The sequence below is a fragment of the Dendropsophus ebraccatus genome, chromosome 10, assembly GCF_027789765.1.
Source record: "Dendropsophus ebraccatus isolate aDenEbr1 chromosome 10, aDenEbr1.pat, whole genome shotgun sequence".
Lineage (NCBI taxonomy): Eukaryota > Metazoa > Chordata > Amphibia > Anura > Hylidae > Dendropsophus > Dendropsophus ebraccatus.
The window spans coordinates 92,423,789-92,445,721 of NC_091463.1; the positions used below are offsets into that span (position 1 = coordinate 92,423,789).

At 44.9% G+C, this 21,933-nt stretch overlaps 2 protein-coding genes across 2 annotated transcripts in view; one reads left to right on the forward strand and one right to left on the reverse strand.

Moving 5' to 3' along the window:
- Window positions 1–1,316, reverse strand: part of LOC138766646 (complement C4-B-like) — a 54,837-nt gene extending 53,521 nt beyond the window's left edge. The window contains exon 1 of the mRNA XM_069944243.1: window positions 1,209–1,316. Coding sequence (XP_069800344.1) covers window positions 1,209–1,282 — 74 coding nt within the window. The 5' untranslated portion in view covers window positions 1,283–1,316. The remainder of the gene's footprint in view (window positions 1–1,208) is intronic.
- The window catches only part of EGFL8 (EGF like domain multiple 8), a 64,767-nt gene that overhangs the window by 25,320 nt on the left and 17,514 nt on the right, over window positions 1–21,933 (forward strand). The gene's annotated exons all lie outside the window — the stretch shown is intronic.

Sequence of the window (21,933 nt, forward strand, 5' to 3'; positions counted from 1 at the left end):
TATTATTATGGGGCAGTATATGATACTATCATTATTTGGCACTATGATGCTATTATGGAGCACTATATGACACTTGTATTATTGTGCACTTTGTGATACTATTATTATTGGGCACTGTATAATGCTATTATTATGGGGTGCTGTAAGATACTATTATTATGGGGCACTATATGACACTGGTATTATTGGGCACTGTATGGTATACTATTATTGTGCACTGTATGATACTATTATTATGGGGCGCTGTATGATACTATTATTATGGGGAGCTGAATGGTATACCATTATTGTGCACTGTATGATACTATCATTATGGGGCGCTGTATGATACTATTATTATGGGGCACTATATGATACTATTTTTATTTGGCACTGTATGATACTATTATGTGGCACTATATGACACTTGTATTACACTTGTATTATTGGGCACTGTGGTACAGTATGCTATTATTGTGCGCTTTGTGCTACTATTATTATTGGGCACTGTATAATGCTATTATTATGGGGTGCTGTAAGATACTATTGTTATGGGGCACTATATGACACTGGTATTATTGGGCACTGTATGGTATACTATTATTGTGCACTGTATGATACTATTATTATGGAGCGCTGTATAGTACTATATTATAGGTCACTTTCCTTTCTTTCACCTGTAACATATATAATGGTTTGGATCATGTTCCCCCCTTCCTTTCATAAAGGCATAAATCATGACTAAAATCTACACCTGCCCTGGAGATATTTTCACCCACCGCGACCGGCGCAGGTCACGTCGGATTTTCTAAGAGGTGTGCGCTTCTTATTATATCCGGCCAGGTAAATTGCAGCGGGGCTGTAAGGCTTGGAGTACAAGTACAAATACATCTCCCACTGTATTTAGGGCTCCTCAGCCATCACCGAACAGGAGGCAAACCTATAAGGAGTGACTATATACCCATCCTATATAACTGCAACCCCCTTATACACTGTGCCCGCCCAATGAGTATGGGAGATGACCATGACCAGTGTGACCAGACCATGAATGCTGAGAACTACAGACCATGGTAGAATCATAAAACGTTAAAGTAACATGAAGGTGGAGGAACATACCTGAAGAATGTGGAAGGAATTCATGGAAAGGGATAGGTCGGAATAGTAGGAGGGTGGGAAATGGAGCACATATAGAAGACATATACATTATACAATGGAGACTGAACACTTACGATGGACTTTGTGCGTCACTGATAGAAGATAGAGTCGCCCATAGTAGGCAGCACAGCAGAGTAGATATCCCCATGGTGCCGGACCCGGGACTGAGGCACAGAGGAGAGTGGCCAAATATTTCAACACAGGAGGACGGACTCAGATAAGAGAAGATGAGCAGAACGGCAGGAGGAAGTAAACAGAAGAACAGGAAAGAAAGGGAAGAATCCGAAATGTAGAACTTGCTGAATCTCAGGATTCCTGGTATAAAGGCTGCAAAGTAGTGAACTTGTGTAGATGCCATAGAGAGGAAAGGTGTGATTCTGTCCATGACTGGGGGGACAGGTGGTATCAAACTACAGTAGTGCAGCCCCCCATAATCCAGAGAGTCCACACCAGTGTCTGACCACATACAGCTGAAACCATGTCCTTTATCAGCCAGGTTGGGCACCCACCAACTACCGCATGAGAACATGGTCAGGATGAAAGTGGTCGACCACTCAGGTGGACGCACCCTTATAATCTTTGCATTAAGCACAACGCAATTGATTGTGGAGTATAACCATATCAGAAGCAGGCGGCGAGTACAAAATCACTAGAACAGGTGAAGAGTATGTCTGAGCGCTTCTCTCTCTACTCATTGTGTGTGGCTAAGATGGTCCCAAAGACTTACATTGGGAGTTTATCATGTGGCACACAGACAGGACTTGTCCCGCCATGTTCTAGCAATTATTCTGTGTCTAAACATCCAAACCACGATTGATCAAAATTTTAGTATGTCTCTAACACATGCCCAAAGGGAATCTGTCAGCACCCACGCACTGGTGGCAGGTCCCTAGTGAGCATGATACCTGTTAGGCTGGGGAGACACGGACAAGACAGTGAGCCCTGAACTTGCCCCAACCAATGTCCCTGCCTACTTGCCACACACGGCCATAAATAGCCGGGGACAACCACGGAGTCGGTCCCTACGCTGAGTAGGTGAACACACAGAACGTAGACAGACAAACAAACAAAATGGAGGATAGTCAGCTAGCCAAGTCAAACCAAATGGACAACGCAGTACAAAATCAGAAAGAGCGGATAGTCGGAGGTCAGGCAAAAGGTCAGAAAACTGGCAGAGCAATAGCAAGGGTATTAGGACAGGGGAACGCTGGGAAAGGAGCAGGGGAGCTGGGACTAGTAACAACTAATAGCCAGCAGGGAAGTGAGCAACTGACTGCTTTTTAACCAGGATCAGACACTAGGTCCAGCAGCTGATTGGAGCAGCCCTGATCCTAGCACCAAGATCAGCTGAACAGACCTAGCAGTGCAGTAACCCCTGCACCGCCAGAAGTCGGACAAGCAAGGCAGGTGTGGCTGGAAAGTAAGACACAATTCAGACAACATTCAGTGCAAACAACAAACAAACTCAGCGACTTTCGGTAATTTGTCCTTGGAGTGGGTTATGCACAATCTTGTAATGAAGAGTCAATGAGGAATTGTGGCTCAGCATTTGTGCCACACTCTGGCACGCCTTACCACTCTTTCCTCCTCCCCCTTCTTTATGAATAATCAATGTTCCTCGCTCAGCTGTCAGTCAGTATCTCTGAGTGTTTATTCCAGATGGAAACTGCCTACAGAGGACTGATCTGCAATCAGATATAGTTCAATCTCCAAACCTGTGTTGGAGCTGAGCAAGAAAAGGGGTAAATTACTTGTGTAGAGATTAATAACAGGGGTTTTTTTTTTGGTTCGATTCCCCTGATGGAAATGACATATAATTATCTATTTTTTATTTTTTTCTCATTAATTTATGATTTTTAAAAGTGCAAAGAATTAACAACCGGGACCAAATTAGTTTAGTTTTTAATACAATGATGAGAAAAATAAAAAATAAGTAACTATATAAAAAAGTAACTAAATAAGTAACTATATTAATAAAAAAAAAATTAAAACTAACTTGTACCTAATTGGGAATTCTTTGCACTTTTTAAAATGATACAATGATGAGGAAAAATTAATAAAAACATAACTATAGTTCATTTCCATTAGGGGAATCGAACCAAAAAAAAAAAAAAGAAAATTTTGCTGGTCTTTAGATAGACCACCGCTCCAACACAGGCTAAGAGATTCAACTATATCTCATTGCAGATCAGTTCTCTGTTGGCAGATAGCCCGGGCAGCATTGATTATTCATGAAGAAGAGGGAGGAGGGGTGAGGTGTTCCAGAGTGTGGCACAAATTCTGAGCCACAACTCCTCTTTGACTCTTCATTACAGTAGGAGACCTGAAATTGTGCATAATGCCCTTAAAAGACACATTACCAAAAGGCACCATGTTCCGGGAGCTGACAGACTGCCTATAATGAATGACTGTGTCCCGTAGTAAAAGTAGCTCTGGCTGATAGGGAGGACAAAGAAGAGGCTGAATATATGACATCTATATTCTTTATTAAGGCATAAAAACAAGCAGACGACCCAACTGTAATGTTTAGCATAGTGATGCTGTTTGCCCGGAGCTGCTATCGGGCAGCACTCCTGCAGGTCCTATACTAGCCCCAGTGAGGAGCCGTGTACTGCTGATATAGGTTTCATCTGATTCTATATCTGTGCAGCATTTACCAGTGATTTACACGATACAGCAGGATTATGGCTCTTGGGTAATAGTGTACAAGAATTTACAGAAAGGTAAACAGCCGACTGGTCCTATCCCTTCTCTGTCTGTTCTAGCTATACCAAGTCCAAAACCCTGCACCCTCCGTGTGTACACAGTGCGAGCTTACAGGAAAGGGTCATGTGACTGTGGAGAAATGAAGAATTAAAACGAAAAAAGCCAATACATCAACCAGCACAAACACTGTATCCCCTCCCCGTCCAGATACCCGAAATGATAAACTATACAGGTTATCGCAAGCGTCATACAAGCTCCACATAGACGTCTAGGAGTCTAAAGTCTTCACATACTTATCAGCTGCTGTATGTCCTGCAAGAAATGTTATTTTATTTTCAGTCTGATTTATTTTCAGTCAGGGTCGGGGGACATAAGATTCAACGTGACCCTTTCACATATGGCATAGGTTAACTGTTTGCTGCCAGTAACCCCCAGTAACTGTCTAAGAGAGTTTAAAAACTGTTAAAGCTGCGTACCCTCATTCTGGGGATGAAGTAAATTCTTTCAGAAAAGTTACTTGTTTTGCATTGCCACACCTCAAGTCCTGGTGTCTTGTCTTCTGTCTGTACCAACATCAAGGGCACCTCAAAACCGCCACCAGGGTGTGCTCTAGGGGAATATTGGGGCAGATTTATCAAACATGGTGTAAAGTGGAACTGGCTCAGTTGCCCCTAGCAACCAATCAGATTCCACCTTTCATTTTTCAAAGAGTCTGTGAGGAATGAAAGGTGGAATCTGATTGGTTGCTAGGGGCAACTGAGCCAGTTTCACTGTACACCATGTTTGATAAATTTCCCTTATTCTCTACCAACACATGTGTTAACGTCTTCTTCGATGCATCAAGCTCAGTGAAAACCTTTGAGCCATCCATATGAGTGACAAGGCTGCGGCTCCGCAAGGCCTGACCACATCACGGATGCGTCTCCCTAGCCGACCTTTAAGTGTACGCTGTGAATCTAGCCCGGACATTGCATAAAGGATCATCTCTTCTGAGAGTTTGCAGTCTATGTACTAAATCATCAATGTTAGGGTACTATTACACGTGCCGATGGGGGCCCGAAAATAAATGTAAACGAGCACCGATCTGATAAATCGCCGCTCGTTTACCGGGCCTATTATCTGGCCCGATAATCGTTTTACAAGGGCTGCAGGGACATCATTACCGATGTCCTTGCTGCCCTTGTTAAAACGTTATACATTACCTGTCCAGGTTGCAGGGCGCCTCTTCCTCTGTGCTTCTCCCCCTTTCCCGCACGTAAATTTCTCCAATTTTCCAATTGAAAAACAGGGAAAGGTAACACTGGATTGTGGCCACAAGAGCCAGACCCCCAGTTGGTCTAAAGGATCTTACTTACCAGATGGTTTATGGTGGTGTATATTTAGTTTATACTAATGAATGGGGGTCTGAGATATAAAGCTGAATTACAAAATTCTGCATTTATTTCTGCCGACTCAGCATGTAAAATAGATAAAATAGGGAACTGATGCTGCGAGCATGAAGATGAGAAGTGCCACCATCTGTTCTTATATATCACCGCACTCCGTGTCTGCGTGGATGGATGGAGGAAAGAAACGAAACCATACTGGCAGATATAGGATATATAGAGAGACAGTGGTGCTCAAAAGTTAGTAAACCCCTAATTTTCTAAATTTCTGCATAAATTTGAACCAAATTCCCCCACTCAAATCAATAAGATCAACCACAATCACCAATGCAGCTAGCTCCCCTAGTGGTGGCTGTCAGTACAACCTTGCTATAGACCCGTTTCCTCTGCCAGGTGTCATCTTTATTTTGGATGACTCCTGGAGGATACTGGGACTACTATTTAACTGACAGAGGTGAGATGGGCTGGAGTTCTTCTTTAGAGTGTAACTGCCATTTACCCCTTTAAGCACCAAGCCGATTTTCGCTTTTGCACTTTCATTTTTTCCTCCTCGTGTATAAGCCATAGTGTTTGCATTTCTTTCACCTACATTGTACTTTGCAATAACACACTTAATATTTCCATAAAATATGATGCGAAACTGGCAAAAAAAATTGTTTGCGTGGTGAAATTGAAAAAAACAAACATGTTTTTTACAATATGGCGAGGTTTTGTGTTTAAAGGATACCTGTCACCCCCCGTGCCCAGTCCGATGCCCATAGAGAATGACGGAGCATCGGACTCCCCATTCATTCTCTATGAGCGTCAGACTCTGCTGTGTGCGTGCGCGCCGGGCTTCGGGAGCTGATATCTCAGTCACCCGACCGCATCAGGAAGCGGGACCCGGCGCGATTAGGTGAGTATAGGGGGATCTAGCAGGGGGTCAGGAGCCTGTCACCCCGGCACGGGGGGTGACAGGTCCTCTTTAAGCAGTTCGTCCAATGGTAAAACTGACATGTTATCTATGTTTCTCAAGTTGGTACGATTACAATGATAGGTAACTTGTGTTACTTTTATTTTATTTGACGACTTTTAAAAAATCGAAACCTTTTAAAGAAAAACTAAATGTCCCTTACTGTTGCTCTATTCCCAGGCTTATAGCGCTTTTATCCTTTGGTCTATGGGGCTATGTGAGGTGTAAATTTTTGCCCCATGATCTGTACTTTCTTCCAGTACCTTGCTTGCATATATGCGACTTTTTGATCACTTTTTATTACAATTTCTCTGGATTTGATGCAACCAAAAATGCACAATTTTGCAATTTGGATTTTTTTGACTCTTATGCTGTTTACTCTGTGAATTCAGAAATGTGATAATTTAATAGTTCTGATGAATACACATGCAACGATACCAAATATGTATTTGGGGACTTCTAATAAAACTACACTGATCTATCATATAGATCAGTGTAGTATACATAATACAGCACTGATCCATTAGATCAGTGCTGTATTACTCTGGGCTGCTGCAGACCAGATCTTTAGATTGCTTAGCCGGGATCAACGTCAGTGCGACACTGAGGCCCAGCTGGCTCAGAAGAAGCGATCTCCCCCCTGCGATCGCATCACTGGGGGGAGATCCTGCCACTAGACCACCATGGAGGGGCTACAGTAGCCATGACAGCTGCATTTAACTGTCTTAATTAACAAGCAATCGCCTGTGCCTGCTAATAGCCGTGATCCCCAGCTGCACATAGCAGCTGGTAGCGGTGCGACCCCCCTCTGAATCCCGGGAATCCAATCTCACCAAGCTTTCAGATAAACACTGACCTTTCTGACCTCTGAATCCAGCGTTTTATGTGCCCAGACAGTTTGCAAACAGCAGGGCCACCTGCCCGCTCTTTTTGCTCACTCATCTCCCTAGGCCCCTCCCCCTCCATAGGTTATAATGGACCTGCTTCTCTGTAATGGGGACGCTTTGCCTCATAATTGGGGGGGTTCTGCAAAACATCTTCCTGACTACAGAAAGAGACTTTTTGCTTAAAAACCTATTTCAGAGTTCCTTAAAATTGCTTGTACTTTTTGAAAAAATGTTTTAAATGACAGATATACTTTAAGTCTTGTATAACTCTAGAACATGAGTGCACCTCTTACTGTCTCCAGTACATGTAATCTCTGTGATAGTAATGCTGTGCTGGCACTAGACTGCAGCAATAAGTCTGTGACTGGATGCTATGTGTTGTCTACACACTGCGCGCTTACGGGAACTGGTCATGTGACTGTCGAGAGAAAGTGTTAAAAAAAAGGACTCCCGTACCCCATCAATAATACAGAAATACTCGATTACAAAGTCAGAGGAAAGTCCAAATCTTTGTTCAACTTTTTAACATTTAGGGCCCTTCCACATTCGGCACATTGGCTGCAGATTTTCTGCATGAAATTTTAATGCGGACGTGTCAAACTATCTGGCAGGACGTGCACTACAGTTATTATCCCTATTAGACACTTTTGCGCCTTGTTCATATTCTGCGGCTTGTGTGCCACTTCATACACCAGTAAAGTTGCATTAAAGTTTTGGTGCAAAGGTAAAACTTTTAGGGAGAATTTATCGTTTGTGCTTCTGACCTACTCCAGGGAAAGATGTAAGAATAGTTGATAAATCTTCCATAGTTATTTCTTAAAGGGGTACTCCGGCAAAATAATTTTTCTTTCAAATCAACTGGTTTCAGAATGTTATATAGGTTTGTAATTTACTTCTATTTAAAAATCCAATGGCTTCCAATAATTATCAGCTGCTGTATGTCCTGCCAGAAGTTGTCTTTTCTTTTCAGTCTCTGACACAATGCTCTCTGCTGCCACCTCTGTCCAGGACAGTAACCATAGAAAACCTTTCCTGCTGTGGACAGTTCCTGACATGGACAGAGGTGGCAACAGAGATCACCGTGACTGATCACCAGACTGGACACAGAGAACACACCATTTCCTGCAGGACATACAGCAGATGATAAGTACTGGAAGACTGGAGGTTTTTAAATAGAAGTAAATTACAAATCTGTATAACTTTCTGAAACCAGTTGATCTGAAAGAAAAAGATTTTCAGCAGAGTACCCCTTTAATAAATAAGCGAAGATGGAAATCCTGCCCAGTATGAGTGTTTACTTGTAGTAATTGAATATGCAATACATGGTAATGGACACTAGAGGGAGACAGAGCAGTTTAAAAGCACACAGCACATTACTGTTATACAGTTCATGAGATGTAAGGTACACTACACTCTTCTACACACAAACACCAAACCAGCTGATGATCAAATTTCCAGAATGTGTTGTCAGAAAAAAAAAATATTTAATTTTTTATTATGGTTTATTGTTTGTTATTTATTTATTGTTTCCCAGCTATTTTTTTCTTTTTGTTTATTGTCGTTTATAAAAACTCGATACACCTGTAGCTATAGTCATAGAAGCGCACAGTGGCTGGCAAAGGGAGGGAATCTGAAAAGGTTAAAGAAGTAGTTCACTAAAAAAAAAAATGTTATAAATCAACTGGTGCCAGAACATTATATAGATTTGTAATTTACTTCTATAAAAAAAAAAAAAATCAAGTCTCCCGGTACTTATCAGCTGCTGTATGTCCTGCAGGAAGTGATGTATTCTTTCCTGTCTGGAGAGCATGAAAGGTTTTCTATGGGGATTGGCTGCTGCTCTGTACAGTTTGGTTTGAGAACGTTATCTAGGTTTGTAATTTGCTTCTATTTAAAAATCCCATGACTTCCCATACTTATCAGCTGTTGTATGTCCTGCCGGAAGTTGTGTTTTCTTTTCAGTCACTGACACAGTGCTCTCTGCTGCCACCTCTGTCCAGAGCAGTAGCAAATTCCCATAGAAAACCTCTCCTGCTCTGGACAGTTCCTGACATGGACAGAGGTGGCAGCAGAGAGCACTGTGTCAGACTGGAAAGTATACACCACTTCCTGTAGGACATACAGCAGCTGATAAGTACTTGAAGACTGGAGATTTTTTTAATAGAAGTAAATTACAAGTCTCTGGCACCAGCTTAGTCACTAAGCGGACATGTGACCTCAGTTCTTTGGGATTGGCGGATGCTCCGATGGTCAGACCCCCACGACAGCTAGTTGTCATGTTAGAGCAACCCCTATTACACATCACTGTCTAAAACTACAGCACCAGGGTCCCTGTGGACAATAGGTGCAACTTTTTTTCTCATTTGTGATTTGGTACAGAAAGATCAATGGGGCGTATACAGTATATTCATCCTGTCCATTATAGTTAATAAATTATATTGTCCAGCTATGTGAGATTTCATTGGAGTTCTCTATGCTGCCACCTACTGGTCATAAGTGACACTGCACCATCCTCTCTGGGCACAGGGACCTGTAATAAGGACATGATAAAGGAGCTGTACTGCCATATAAGTCTGGTGCTCTGTGTTACCAGGTCACATGGTTAACCCCTTCTTCCCCAGGCTCTACAGGATGTCTCTGCCTTTAATTGTCCCGTCGCTGATTTCATGTCCGTTTATCGCTGTCAAATAAAAACGTCCTTGTGAGGTTTCCCATGTTTCATTGTCCTGCTTCCTTCTGACTTTCCTGTCACACGCCGCGCTGTGATGTCACGTCTCCCCTGAGGACGATGAGATCATCTCTGACATGACATCAGATGTTTTTTCTCTATAAGCCGGAGCTGTCACTCACCGCTTCCTGTGCGGACCCTCTATCTCACTGGAATACAACAATTATACACCTCATAGTATAATGTACAACCCCCCCGACAACTCTGTTATATCCTCCCTGCATCATCCTATGCTCATATACCTCATAGTATAATATACTACCCCCCCACACACCTCTGCTGTATCCTGCCTGCGTCATCCTATGCTCATACACCTCATAGTATAATATACTACCCCCCCGACACCTCTGTTATATCCTGCCTGCATCACCCTATGTTCATACACCTCATAGTATAATATACTACCCCCCCCCCCCCCCCCCGACACCTCTGCTATATCCTGCCTGCATCATCCTATGCTCATACACCTCATAGTATAATGTACAACCCCCCCGACACCTCTGTTATATCCTCACTGCATCACCCTATGCTTATACACCTCATAGTATAATGTACAACCCCCCCGACACCTCTGCTGTATCCTGCCTGCAGCACACTGTTCATACACCTCATACTATAATGTACTACCCCCCCCCCCCACACACACACACACCTCTGCTGTATCCTGCCTGAATCACCCTATGCTTATACACCTCATAGTATAATATACTACCCCCCCCCCGACACCTCTGTTATATCCTTCCTGCATCACCCTATGTTCATACACCTCATAGTATAATGTACTCCCCCCCCCCCCGACACCTCTGTTATATCCTCCCTGCATCACCCTATGTTCATACACCTCATAGTATAATATACTACCCCCCCCCCACACCTCTGTTATATCCTCCCTGCATCACACTGTTCATACACCTCATAGTATAATGTACTCCCCCCCCACACACACACACACACCTCTGTTATATCCTGCCTGCAGCACACTGTTCATACACCTCATACTATAATGTACTACCCCCCCCCACACACACAAACACACCTCTGCTGTATCCTGCCTGCATCAGGCTATGCTCATACTCATACACCTCATACTATAATGTACTACCCCCCCCCCCCACCTCTGTTATATCCTGCCTGCAGCACACTGTTCATACACCTCATAGTATAATGTACTACCCCCCCCACCTCTGTTATATCCTGCCTGCATCACCCTATGTTCATACACCTCATAGTATAATGTACTCCCCCCCCCACACACCTCTGCTGTATCCTGCCTGCATCAGGCTATGCTCATACTCATACACCTCATACTATAATGTACTACCCCCCCCCCCCACCTCTGTTATATCCTGCCTGCAGCACACTGTTCATACACCTCATAGTATAATGTACTACCCCCCCCACCTCTGTTATATCCTGCCTGCATCACCCTATGTTCATACACCTCATAGTATAATGTACTCCCCCCCCCCACACACCTCTGCTGTATCCTGCCTGCATCACCCTATGCTCATACACCTCATAGTATAATGTACTCCCCCCCCCCCCGACACCTCTGTTATAGCCTTCCCGCATCACGCTATGGCCATACACCTCATAGTATAATGTACTACCCCCCCCCCCACCTCTGTTATATCCTTCCTGCATCACCCTATGCTCATACACCTCATAGTATAATGTACTCCCCCCCCCCCGACACCTCTGTTATAGCCTTCCCGCATCACGCTATGGCCATACACCTCATAGTATAATGTACTCCCCCCCCCCCCCGACACCTCTATTATAGCCTTCCCGCCTGCATCACGCTATGTTCATACAGTTTATTTTTAGCCACTTTTTCATCCTTTTTTCTCCTATTTGTGGCTCATTATGAAGCCCCTAAATGCGATGTGATTCTAGCCTCATGCTGTGTATTACATCCTTGTACTATATAAGTCTTATACTGTGTCTTTTATACTTGTACAATCTTCAGTATAATGCTGTGAATTATATTGTTATGTCATATTGAGTATTAGATTACATACAGTGAAACCTTCCGGAAAAAAAATCTCATCTCCACCATCTTTTTCTGTGACCAATTTATCTCCCATTATAGTCTATAGAAGCTGCCCCTCTATAAGAAGACCACCCCCAAGACCACCTATTGGAATTATGTGCCCTGAATCATCTCATCTCAAGAGTGGGAGCATTTCTAGCATCACTGAAGAGGAGGAAGGCTGTCCAGGGAGGGTGCAGTGTGGTATCCTACCACGGGTGTTTCTACTGTGAACACCCCTCGCAAAAGCCTGGTACTTCAAAAGTAAAGTGGTGATGAAGTATTGTATACGTTTTGCCACTAGATGTCACTATATCTATTTCTTGGATATGTCTATTTATGTATATATGTTACACAGCTGTAGTCACCAAAGATTTACTGTATTATATTTTGTGATTCTGTGCACCAATGAGAGAGACCCTTTTATTCTACCTATCTCTATTCTCTTTTCTTCTCACACTCTCTTCACCACTCACAGGAGCTGTTACATACACCCTGTAGGAGGTAGTCACATGGGGAGAGGAAGTGTAGTTCAGGTCTTCTCTGTTTCTCTGAGGAGCAAGACACACAGATCAGGCATCCCTGCAGAGCTTAGCCAGGAGCCTGGCTCTGGCAGGTTCCCTTACAGGGAAAAGAGGACAGTAGTCTACTCTGGAGTATGGTAGTAGGCAGACATGTATGGAGAACACAGAGACTTTCTTTCTAAAAGCACCATTTCCCCTAACAATGCAATGCTAAACACTAAAGAGAGGACAAGTCAGGGAACACCCCAACTCATGCAGTGAACATATCAACACAGTGCAGGACAGTATCCTAAAGCAGAGAAACTCATCTGGATAAAGCAAAGCAGCCAAGAGCCTACGTATGCTATCTCCCAGCACAGGTGACACCGGATAATTTCAGACACTTTCTCAAGTCCGGTAACTAGGAATGGGGCTTGTATCACCCTGGCAGGACGGGTAGCTCAACACTACAGGGCAGAAGCTGGTTTATAGCAACAAAGTTGAAACACGGGCACAAGTATTATTATTCTTTGAAGTATTCACTTCTCAAGTATTCTTCCTCTTCAAAAGTTCTGGCAGAGCCCAGTACTACACTGAGTTGGGACTCCCAAGAAAAAACTCCTCTCCACTTCTCCTAACTCTCTACTCTTCTCAGCACGTAACCAAGTCAGCCCTGCTATCCTCCTCTCTACCTCAGCGTCTCTCAGCACAGATCCAGTGAAAGCGAGTCTGAATCAGTCACGTATTATATTATTCACCTGTGTCACAAAAGACTCTCCAGTAAAGAAAGTTGGTTTATTCTACTGGGATAATTGCACCAGCACCTACCCATAAATTACACCGTCCTTGGGTCATCTTCCCTTTCTGTGGGTGGCGGTACCGACAGCCCGGGTGGGTCACATCTCCTCTCCGGACCAACGTTATAAGCCCCCAAGGGACCCATCACAACCCGGCAGGTCACCGACCATTGGGGAAAGGTATAGCCAGCCACACACTAGAAGCAGGTGTGCCTGTGTCAGCAATGGCGTCACTACAACCTCCCATCTGGCTGAGTCATACTTCACCACCACCACAGTAGTGGCGTCACACAGCACCATCTAGCAAGTGACCGGTCGCAGCACAGCAGCGCCCACCACAGCAGTACCAGGAATAAGAGGGGAAGCCATGCTGGAAGTCAGGAATGAGTTGATGAGTCATGCAGGGGGGCAAGAATAAGAGAAGGAGCCAAGCATGGACCAAGAATAAGAGGAGGAGCCAAGTGGGGAGCAAGAATAAGGGGAGGAGCCATGCTGGGGAGCAAGAATAAGGGGAGGAGCCATGCTGGGGACCAAGAATAAGAGTAGGGGCAATGCTGGGGACCAAGAATAAGAGGAGGAGCCAAGTAGGGAGCAAGAATAAGGGGAGGAGCCATGCTGGGGAGCAAGAATAAGGGGAGTAGCCATGCTGGGGACCAAGAATAAGAGTAGGGGCAATGCTGGGGACCAAGAATAAGAGGAGGAGCCAAGTAGGGAGCAAGAATAAGGGGAGGAGCCATGCTGGGGAGAAAGAATAAGGGGAGGAGCCATGCTGGGAAGCAAGAATAAGAGGAGGAGCCATGCTGGGGAGCAAGAATAAGAGGAGGGGCCATGCTGGGAAGCAAGAATAAGAGGAGGGGCCAAGTGGGGAGCAAGAATAAGGGGAGGAGCCATGCTGGGGAGCAAGAATAAGAGGAGGAGCCATGCTGGGGACCAAGAATAAGAGTAGGGGCAATGCTGGGGACCAAGAATAAGAGGAGGAGCCAAGTAGGGAGCAAGAATAAGGGGAGGAGCCATGCTGGGGAGAAAGAATAAGAGGAGGGACCATGCTGGGAGCAAGAATAAGGGGAGGAGCCATACTGGGAAGCAAGAATAAGAGGAGGAGCCATGCTGGGGAGAAAGAATAAGGGGAGAAGCCATGCTGGGGAGCAAGAATAAGCGGAGGGACCATGCTGGGAGAAGGTATAAGGGGAGGAGCCATACTGGGAAGCAAGAATAAGAGGAGGAGCCATGCTGGGGAGAAAGAATAAGGGGAGGAGCCATACTGGGAAGCAAGAATAAGAGGAGGAGCCATGCTGGGGAGCAAGAATAAGAGGAGGGGCCATGCTGGGAAGCAAGAATAAGAGGAGGGGCCATGCTGGGGAGCATGAATAATGGGAGGAGCCATACTGGGACCAAGAATAAGAGGAGGGGCCATGCTGGGGACCAAATATAAGTGAAGGAGCCTGGCTGGGGAGCAAGAGTAAGGAGAGGAGCCAAGCAGGGAGCAAGAATTAGAGGTGGGGCCATGCTGGGGACTAAGAACGAGAGAAGGAGCCAAGCCGGGGACCAAGAATAAAAGGAGAAGCCATGCTGGGGACCAAGAATGAGAGAAGGAGCCATGCTGGGGAGCAAGACCAAAAGGAGGAGCCATGTGGGGACCCAGAATAAGAGAAGAAGCCATCCTGAGCATAAAGAATCAGAGGAGAGCTAAACTGTGGACAAGGAATCAGAGTGTAAGCTTTCCTGGGGGTCAAGACTGAGGATATGGTTGGGAAGCCTAGAAAAGAATCAGAAATGAAGTATGGTTCCAGAATGGGACCAGGAATGACATAGACATCCATGCTGGGGACAAGGGGTGAGATGGGAGACATGCAATAGACCAGGAATGAGATGGAAAGCCACGCTGTGGACTAGGAATGAGACAGTAATAGGAATTAGCCATGCTTGGGACTGGCAGTGAGATGGTAACCATGATGTGGACTATGGATGAGATGCCAGGACTATGGGTGAGACGCCAGGACTATGGGTGAGACGCCAGGACTATGGATGAGATGCCAGGACTATAGGTGAGACGCCAGGACTATGGATGAGACGCCAGGACTATGGATGAGACGCCAGGACTATGGGTGAGACGCCAGGACTATAGGTGAGACGCCAGGACTATGGGTGAGACGCCAGGACTATGGGTGAGACGCCAGGACTATGGATGAGATGCCAGGACTATAGGTGAGACGCCAGGACTATGGATGAGACGCCAGGACTATGGATGAGACGCCAGGACTATGGGTGAGACGCCAGGACTATAGGTGAGACGCCAGGACTATGGGTGAGACGCCAGGACTATGGGTGAGACGCCAGGACTATGGATGAGATGCCAGGACTATAGGTGAGACGCCAGGACTATGGATGAGACGCCAGGACTATGGATGAGACGCCAGGACTATGGATGAGACGCCAGGACTATGGATGAGACGCCAGGACTATGGATGAGACGCCAGGACTATGGATGAGACACCAGGACTATGGGTGAGACGCCAGGACTATGGGTGAGACGCCAGGACTATGGGTGAGACGCCAGGACTATGGATGAGACGCCAGGATTATGGATGAGACGCCAGGACTATGGATGATACACCAGGACTATGGATGAGACGCCAGGACTATGGATGAGACGCCAGGACTATGGATGAGACGCCAGGACTCTGGATCAGACGCCAGGACTATGGATGAGATGCCAGGACTATGGATGAGACGCCAGGACTCTGGATCAGACGCCAGGACTATGGATGAGACGCCAGGACTATGGATGAGACGCCAGGACTATGGATGAGACGCCAGGACTATGGATGAGACGCCAGGACTATGGATGAGACGCCAGGACTATGGATGAGACGCCAGGACTATGGATGATACACCAGGACTATGGATGAGACGCCAGGACTATGGATGATACGCCAGGACTATGGATGAGACGCCAGAACTATGGATGAGACGCCAGGACTATGGATGAGACGCCAGGACTATGGATGAGACGCCAGGACTATGGATGAGACGCCAGGACTATGGGTGAGATGCCAGGACTATGGTTGAAACGCCAGGACTATGGATGAGACGCCAGGACTATGGATGAGACGCCAGGACTCTGGATGAGATGCCAGGACTCTGGATCAGACGCCAGGACTATGGATGAGACGCCAGGACTATGGATGAGACGCCAGGACTATGGATGAGACGCCAGGACTATGGATGAGACGCCAGGACTATGGATGAGACGCCAGGACTATGGATGAGACGCTAGCTATGATGTGGAATATGAATTACAGTAGATGGAATCCATGATGTGGACTAAGAATGAAATGGGAGCCATGCTGTGTACTTTGCTGCGGACTCTCCATGCCTTTCTCATTGCGGAAACCAGCCCCATAAAAGACTAATTATTTGCTTAATTGATGTTCAAGGTTCAGAGAAAAAAGACAATCCCTGTAGCTCATCATCCAGGACAGGGAGGGGTGGTGGTGGGAGGAGGCGTGCATGCTACAGCTCAGCCCAGTCTCTATGACTCCTGAGCTTATGAGAAAAAAACATAATTTTACAATTTTGCAAACAGAGATTAGTTAAGATACAGGTATTATTTGCTTTACCTATCAATCAGTGATCTATTGATCTCACTAGACTCTTTTCATAGACTACATCCAAAGAGAACAAGCCCCCTTACCCCATATGTGCCAACCATACGTGCCTACCACTGTCCCCACCCTGGGCTCAGCGCTATCCTCTATATACCCACCAGCCCTACCATTGCCTACATCAGTGTGCCAGCCCCTATATCCTGTATATACTTATATCCTCTATACCCCTCCACCACCTCTACACCAGTATGCCACCACCAATACCCTAATATATATACCAGTATACCAGTCCCTGGTTGTGCCCTGCGGGTGACCTGTATCAGTGGGAGAAGCCGAGCTGTTTCAGTATAATAAATGATTATCCGCTCAGACACATGAACGCAGGAAAACGTCCATTGTGTATCATACAAAGAAATGGTTTAATCCACAGACTTGACCTTTACAGTGAGAGAGATGGAGACATAGCAGAGAGGACTGAGGAGGGTGATGGAGGGGAGCGAGGGCTCAGTGCGGGGGATGGGAAAGACTTTAGTAATGTAAAGAGGCTGAAAAGATCAAAACTACAGACATATGGGGAAGTAAGGGGTTGTGTCCCTTTAAAGGGGTAGTGCACCAAAAATGTTTTTCTTTCAAATCAACTGCTGCCATGAAGTGCCAGAGATTTGTAATTTACTTCTATTAAAAAATCTCAAACCTTCCAGTACTTATCAGCTGCTGTGTGTCCAGCAGGAAGTGGTATTTTCTTTCCTATCTGACACAGTGCTCTCTGTTGCCTCCTCTGTCCATGTCAGGAACTGTCCAGAAAAGGAGCAAATCCCCATAGAAAACCTCTCCTGCTCTCCAGACTGGAAATAATACCACTTCCTGCTGGGCATACAGCAGCTGATAAGTACTGGAAGGCTTGAGATTTTTTAATAGAAGTAAATTACAAATCTCTGGCACTTCATGGCAGCAGTTGATTTGAAAGAAATTTTTTTTGGGTGCACTACCCCTTTAAGTGCCAATTACTGGTTACAGAATATACTGTTCACAGACATCAAGCACAAGGCTCTACAAGAGGATGTATTGCATTGTGGGAGCTGTACCGCTTTTTTTATATCACTTTATAGCAATGTTCTTCAAACTCTCACTTTCCAACTGCTGCAAAATTACAAATACGACCAGTATCGGACTGGAGTACCTTGGGCCCACCGGAGGAATTATTTCTTGGGGCCCATCCTTTAGCAAAGATACACAGCCTGGCAGCGTCTCTGCTTGCACAACAGTGTTGGCACCATGACGCAGCAGAGATCAGCACACAGACGTCGGGCCCACAGGAAGATTCTCCGGCCCACCGGTGGGCCAGTCCAGCACTTTGATTAACCATGTCCTTATGGGGGTCACAGTTTTAAAACATCCTGATGGTCTTAAGTAATAAGCTACTCATCTATAGTAGATTGCATTATATGCCCAATCAACTGATCTGCGATACCAGGAACAGTCAATGGGCAAGGGTGGCGCTGTTTGGCAAATAAAATGAAGATTTTTTTTTTTTTTAAATCCTGGAAAACCGTCTTGTTTTAAAGATCATTTGATGGTCAGAACCCCCGAAACCGCAATTGTACAAAATTCTTGATATGTCTCTGTGATATGTGAAAGGTTTCTTCTAATGACAGGTACACTTTAACATCATTGTATTCTCCGCAGGTGCTGAACCACCAGGGGACTATGTAGGTGGGAGATCCTGCAGCTTCTGAACCAGCAAATTCTTAAAGGGGTTATTTGACTTTTTTTTTTTTTAATTCAAACTACTTGGGATTCTGAAAAAATAAGCTATTTAAAGGGCATGTATCGCCTATATTTTCTTTAACTGAGTAAGAAAAAAAAAAATGTTCTCTTATACTAATTTGTTTTTATTTTCTGACTTTTATTTTTTTATTTCACTTTTTGTACATTATTATTGGGGCTGCCATCTTGACTGAGCTGTTTTTAACAGCATTTAGTGACATGCCTTACAGCAAGACTCATGGACATAGACTACAATAGACAGACTCTACCGCCTTGGGATGAATGTGAAACGTTGCTGAGCGATCTGTGACCTGTGGAAAGGTCATTCCACAGAGAGCTGCTATTGTCTCCTCTATCTACTATCGATATGACGCTGCAATGCTGTACAGATCACTTTACAGCAGCTTTCTTTTATTACTACAGACACAACAAGAAGTCTCAGCTTAATTTGAGCCCCAGATATATTAGCTGCAAGATATCAGGATTATTTTATAATATAGAAAGAAAAATGGAAAATTAGAAAAAATATCACCCAAAATTCTTTAAAAATATGTATAACATAAAAAACATTATATAAATTATAGGCCATTCCCTTTAACACTACTGTGTCCAGCAGGGCCGCTCTGGTCCTCCTCTGTATCAGTGATGTCCTGTATACCCATAATCACTGGCTCAGCAGTATATGACACAAGACAAGACATATATATAGTAAGAAAATAATTTGGACAACCCCTTTAAGGATTCATTCTTGTGGCCCTGAAGTTATATCATGACCAGGATTGTAATTTATTTTAGTCCTGCTTCACGGCACAATGATCTCTTTCATATCCAGCTGTATCCACTGAAGTCTTGTGATCTTGGGACATGAAAAAAAGACAGAAGTTGGTAAACAGCAGTAACAGGGCTGTGCACACTGGTCAGTTATACGTGTATGTATACATCTTAAGTCACAGCCTCCGGAGCTGCATTCACAGTTCTGCTTGTTGCTAACTAAATCAGTCAGCACACTTGCTATAACGTAGGGGGAGTCAGTTTTTACTATATAGCATTACTGTAGGGCACTGGGTCTATAGATTTCACTTTCCAATATGCAAAAAGAAACTGTACAGATACTGAACAAGCAGGTAATCCTGTAGGTTTTAAGCTCTGAAGTCTTCATTCTGAAAAAACATACAGTACTTGTTTTTGATTGGCCAATTACTGGAATCAGGCTGCAAAGGAGAATGATTTCATACAAAACCCATCCATAAGTGGGCATTTTGGGGGTATTCCTGGGCGTTTTGGGGGTTGGGGCTTAAAGGGGTACTCCAGTGAAAAATATTTTTTTTTCCCAATCAACTGGTGTCAGAAAGTTATATAGATTTGTAAATTACTTCTATTTAAAAATCTCCAGTCTGCCAGTACTTATCAGCTGCTGTATGTCCCGCAGGAAGTGCGGAATTCTTTCCAGTCTGACACAGTGCTCTCTGCTGCCTCTCTCGCTCTGGACAGTTCCTGACATGGACAGATGTGGCAGCAGAGAGCACTGTGTCAGACTGGAAAGAATTCCCCACTTCCTGCAGGACATACAGCAGCTGATATGTACTGGAAGACTGGATATTTTTAAATAGAAGTAAATTACAAATCTCTGGCACTTTCTGGCACCAGTTGATTTGAAAGATTTCTTTTGTTTGAGTATTCCTTTAAGTGTCCCAATTTTTGGCTTTTCGATTGTTACAAAAAAAAGAGTTTTCCCTACATCAGATTGCTGGACTGTGCTTTACAGAGTACTTACCCTTCCTAGAATGCAAGTTACAAGGTCAAGTTCTGTGCAGACACTGAACAAGCAGCTGACGAGTCTACATTTGAGCTGACTCAGCATAATAAGAACAATGAAGAAGATGATTATGATGAAACAATTGATAAGTACAAATAAGGCAATGTATTTACCCCGGGGGGCAGGGGCAAAATACAGACCTTGGGGGAGATTTATCAAACTGGTGTAAAGCAGAATTGTCTTAGTCTCCTCTAGCAACCAATCAGATTCCACCTTTCTTTCCTCACAATTCTTTGAATGAAAGGTGGAATCTGATTGGTTGCTAGGGGCAACTAAGGAAATTTTACTTTACACCGGTTTGATAAATCGCTGATCGTCCGGGCAGCCCATAGGATATAGCGGCGGTCTGCTGCCGTCATTCTTATACCACGGAGCGGTGGCAGCAAATCGCTGCTATATATGTCGTTTGTCTTTCAACATGTTGAAAGACAAACGACTTCAACGATCAGCCGACATGAACGATGTCGGCTGATCGTTGCCTCCTATTCCACGGGACGATTATCGGCCGTAATGGCTGTTATCGGCCCATAATGGTTCCATGGAATAGGGCCTTTAGTCTCTTGATGTTGATGATCTTATAAATTTCCTTGAGGGCTGCATGGACTATGGGCTCCCAGGGTGGTGGGGAGGGGTTGAGATGGATATGTCTGCACCCCTACATCATGTGGAGAAACCCTAGATATATTCAAGTGAAGAAGTGAAGCCCCCGTCTGTTCCCAGTCCTGTAGGGGGCACAATGATAGATTGATACAAGAAAACATCTTACAACGTAGTGGAGGCAAGTTGAGCCTCTTGCCTCAGGCGGTTCTCCACCATCTATGACTATACATTGTAGTTTTGTCATCAGGTGAGCCCCTGACTATCTACCATATAACTCTCCATTTCCCAACTACAACTCTCAGCATTATCTTACCTACATCTACTTTCCAGTTTATTCCATCTTTACCTCCTAATAGAATGAGGCCGACATAAAGGTCAGAGAAAGTGACGCACCAGCCGATGGGGATGTGAGGACGCGGAAAATGGAGAAGTGAGATAAAAACGGAGAAGTAAGAGACTTACGGGGAGATTAGAGAGGAAGGAAACTCACGAGAGGGAAAGTGTTATAGTGTACGGGATGGTGGACGAGGAGAAGACTGGTGGAGAGGAGGGCAGGAAGGAGCGGAGGACGGAGGCATTGTGTGCAGGGTGAGGACTGAAGGAATGAGCTGTAAGGTCAACTGGACATGTGAGATCTGCGTCTCAGGCCATGATGCTGGGGGGCACAGATTGGGCATGATGCCACACACAGGGCAGACAAGAGATCTCCTTGTCTCTGGCCCCCCCACCTCCTATAGCCTGAGATTCCAGACAGAGGGGGTAGCGCTGGCACTGACCTCACCCTTCTCCCTCCTTCCTCTAAGATTTCCCCCTGACAATTCTTCAAAAACTCCTCAGGACCCTCCTTGATGCAGGGAAGTGAATAGTGAATATTATACTGGATTATAGCCCCCCTATTGGGAGCACACAGGGAATGTGAGAGGTTATAGGGGGTGACTGGGACTGGACTGAGGCCCAGCGAGAGAGCGGACTGAATGAGTTATTATACTGTATAGCAGTCCGCATAGTGACTGGGGGT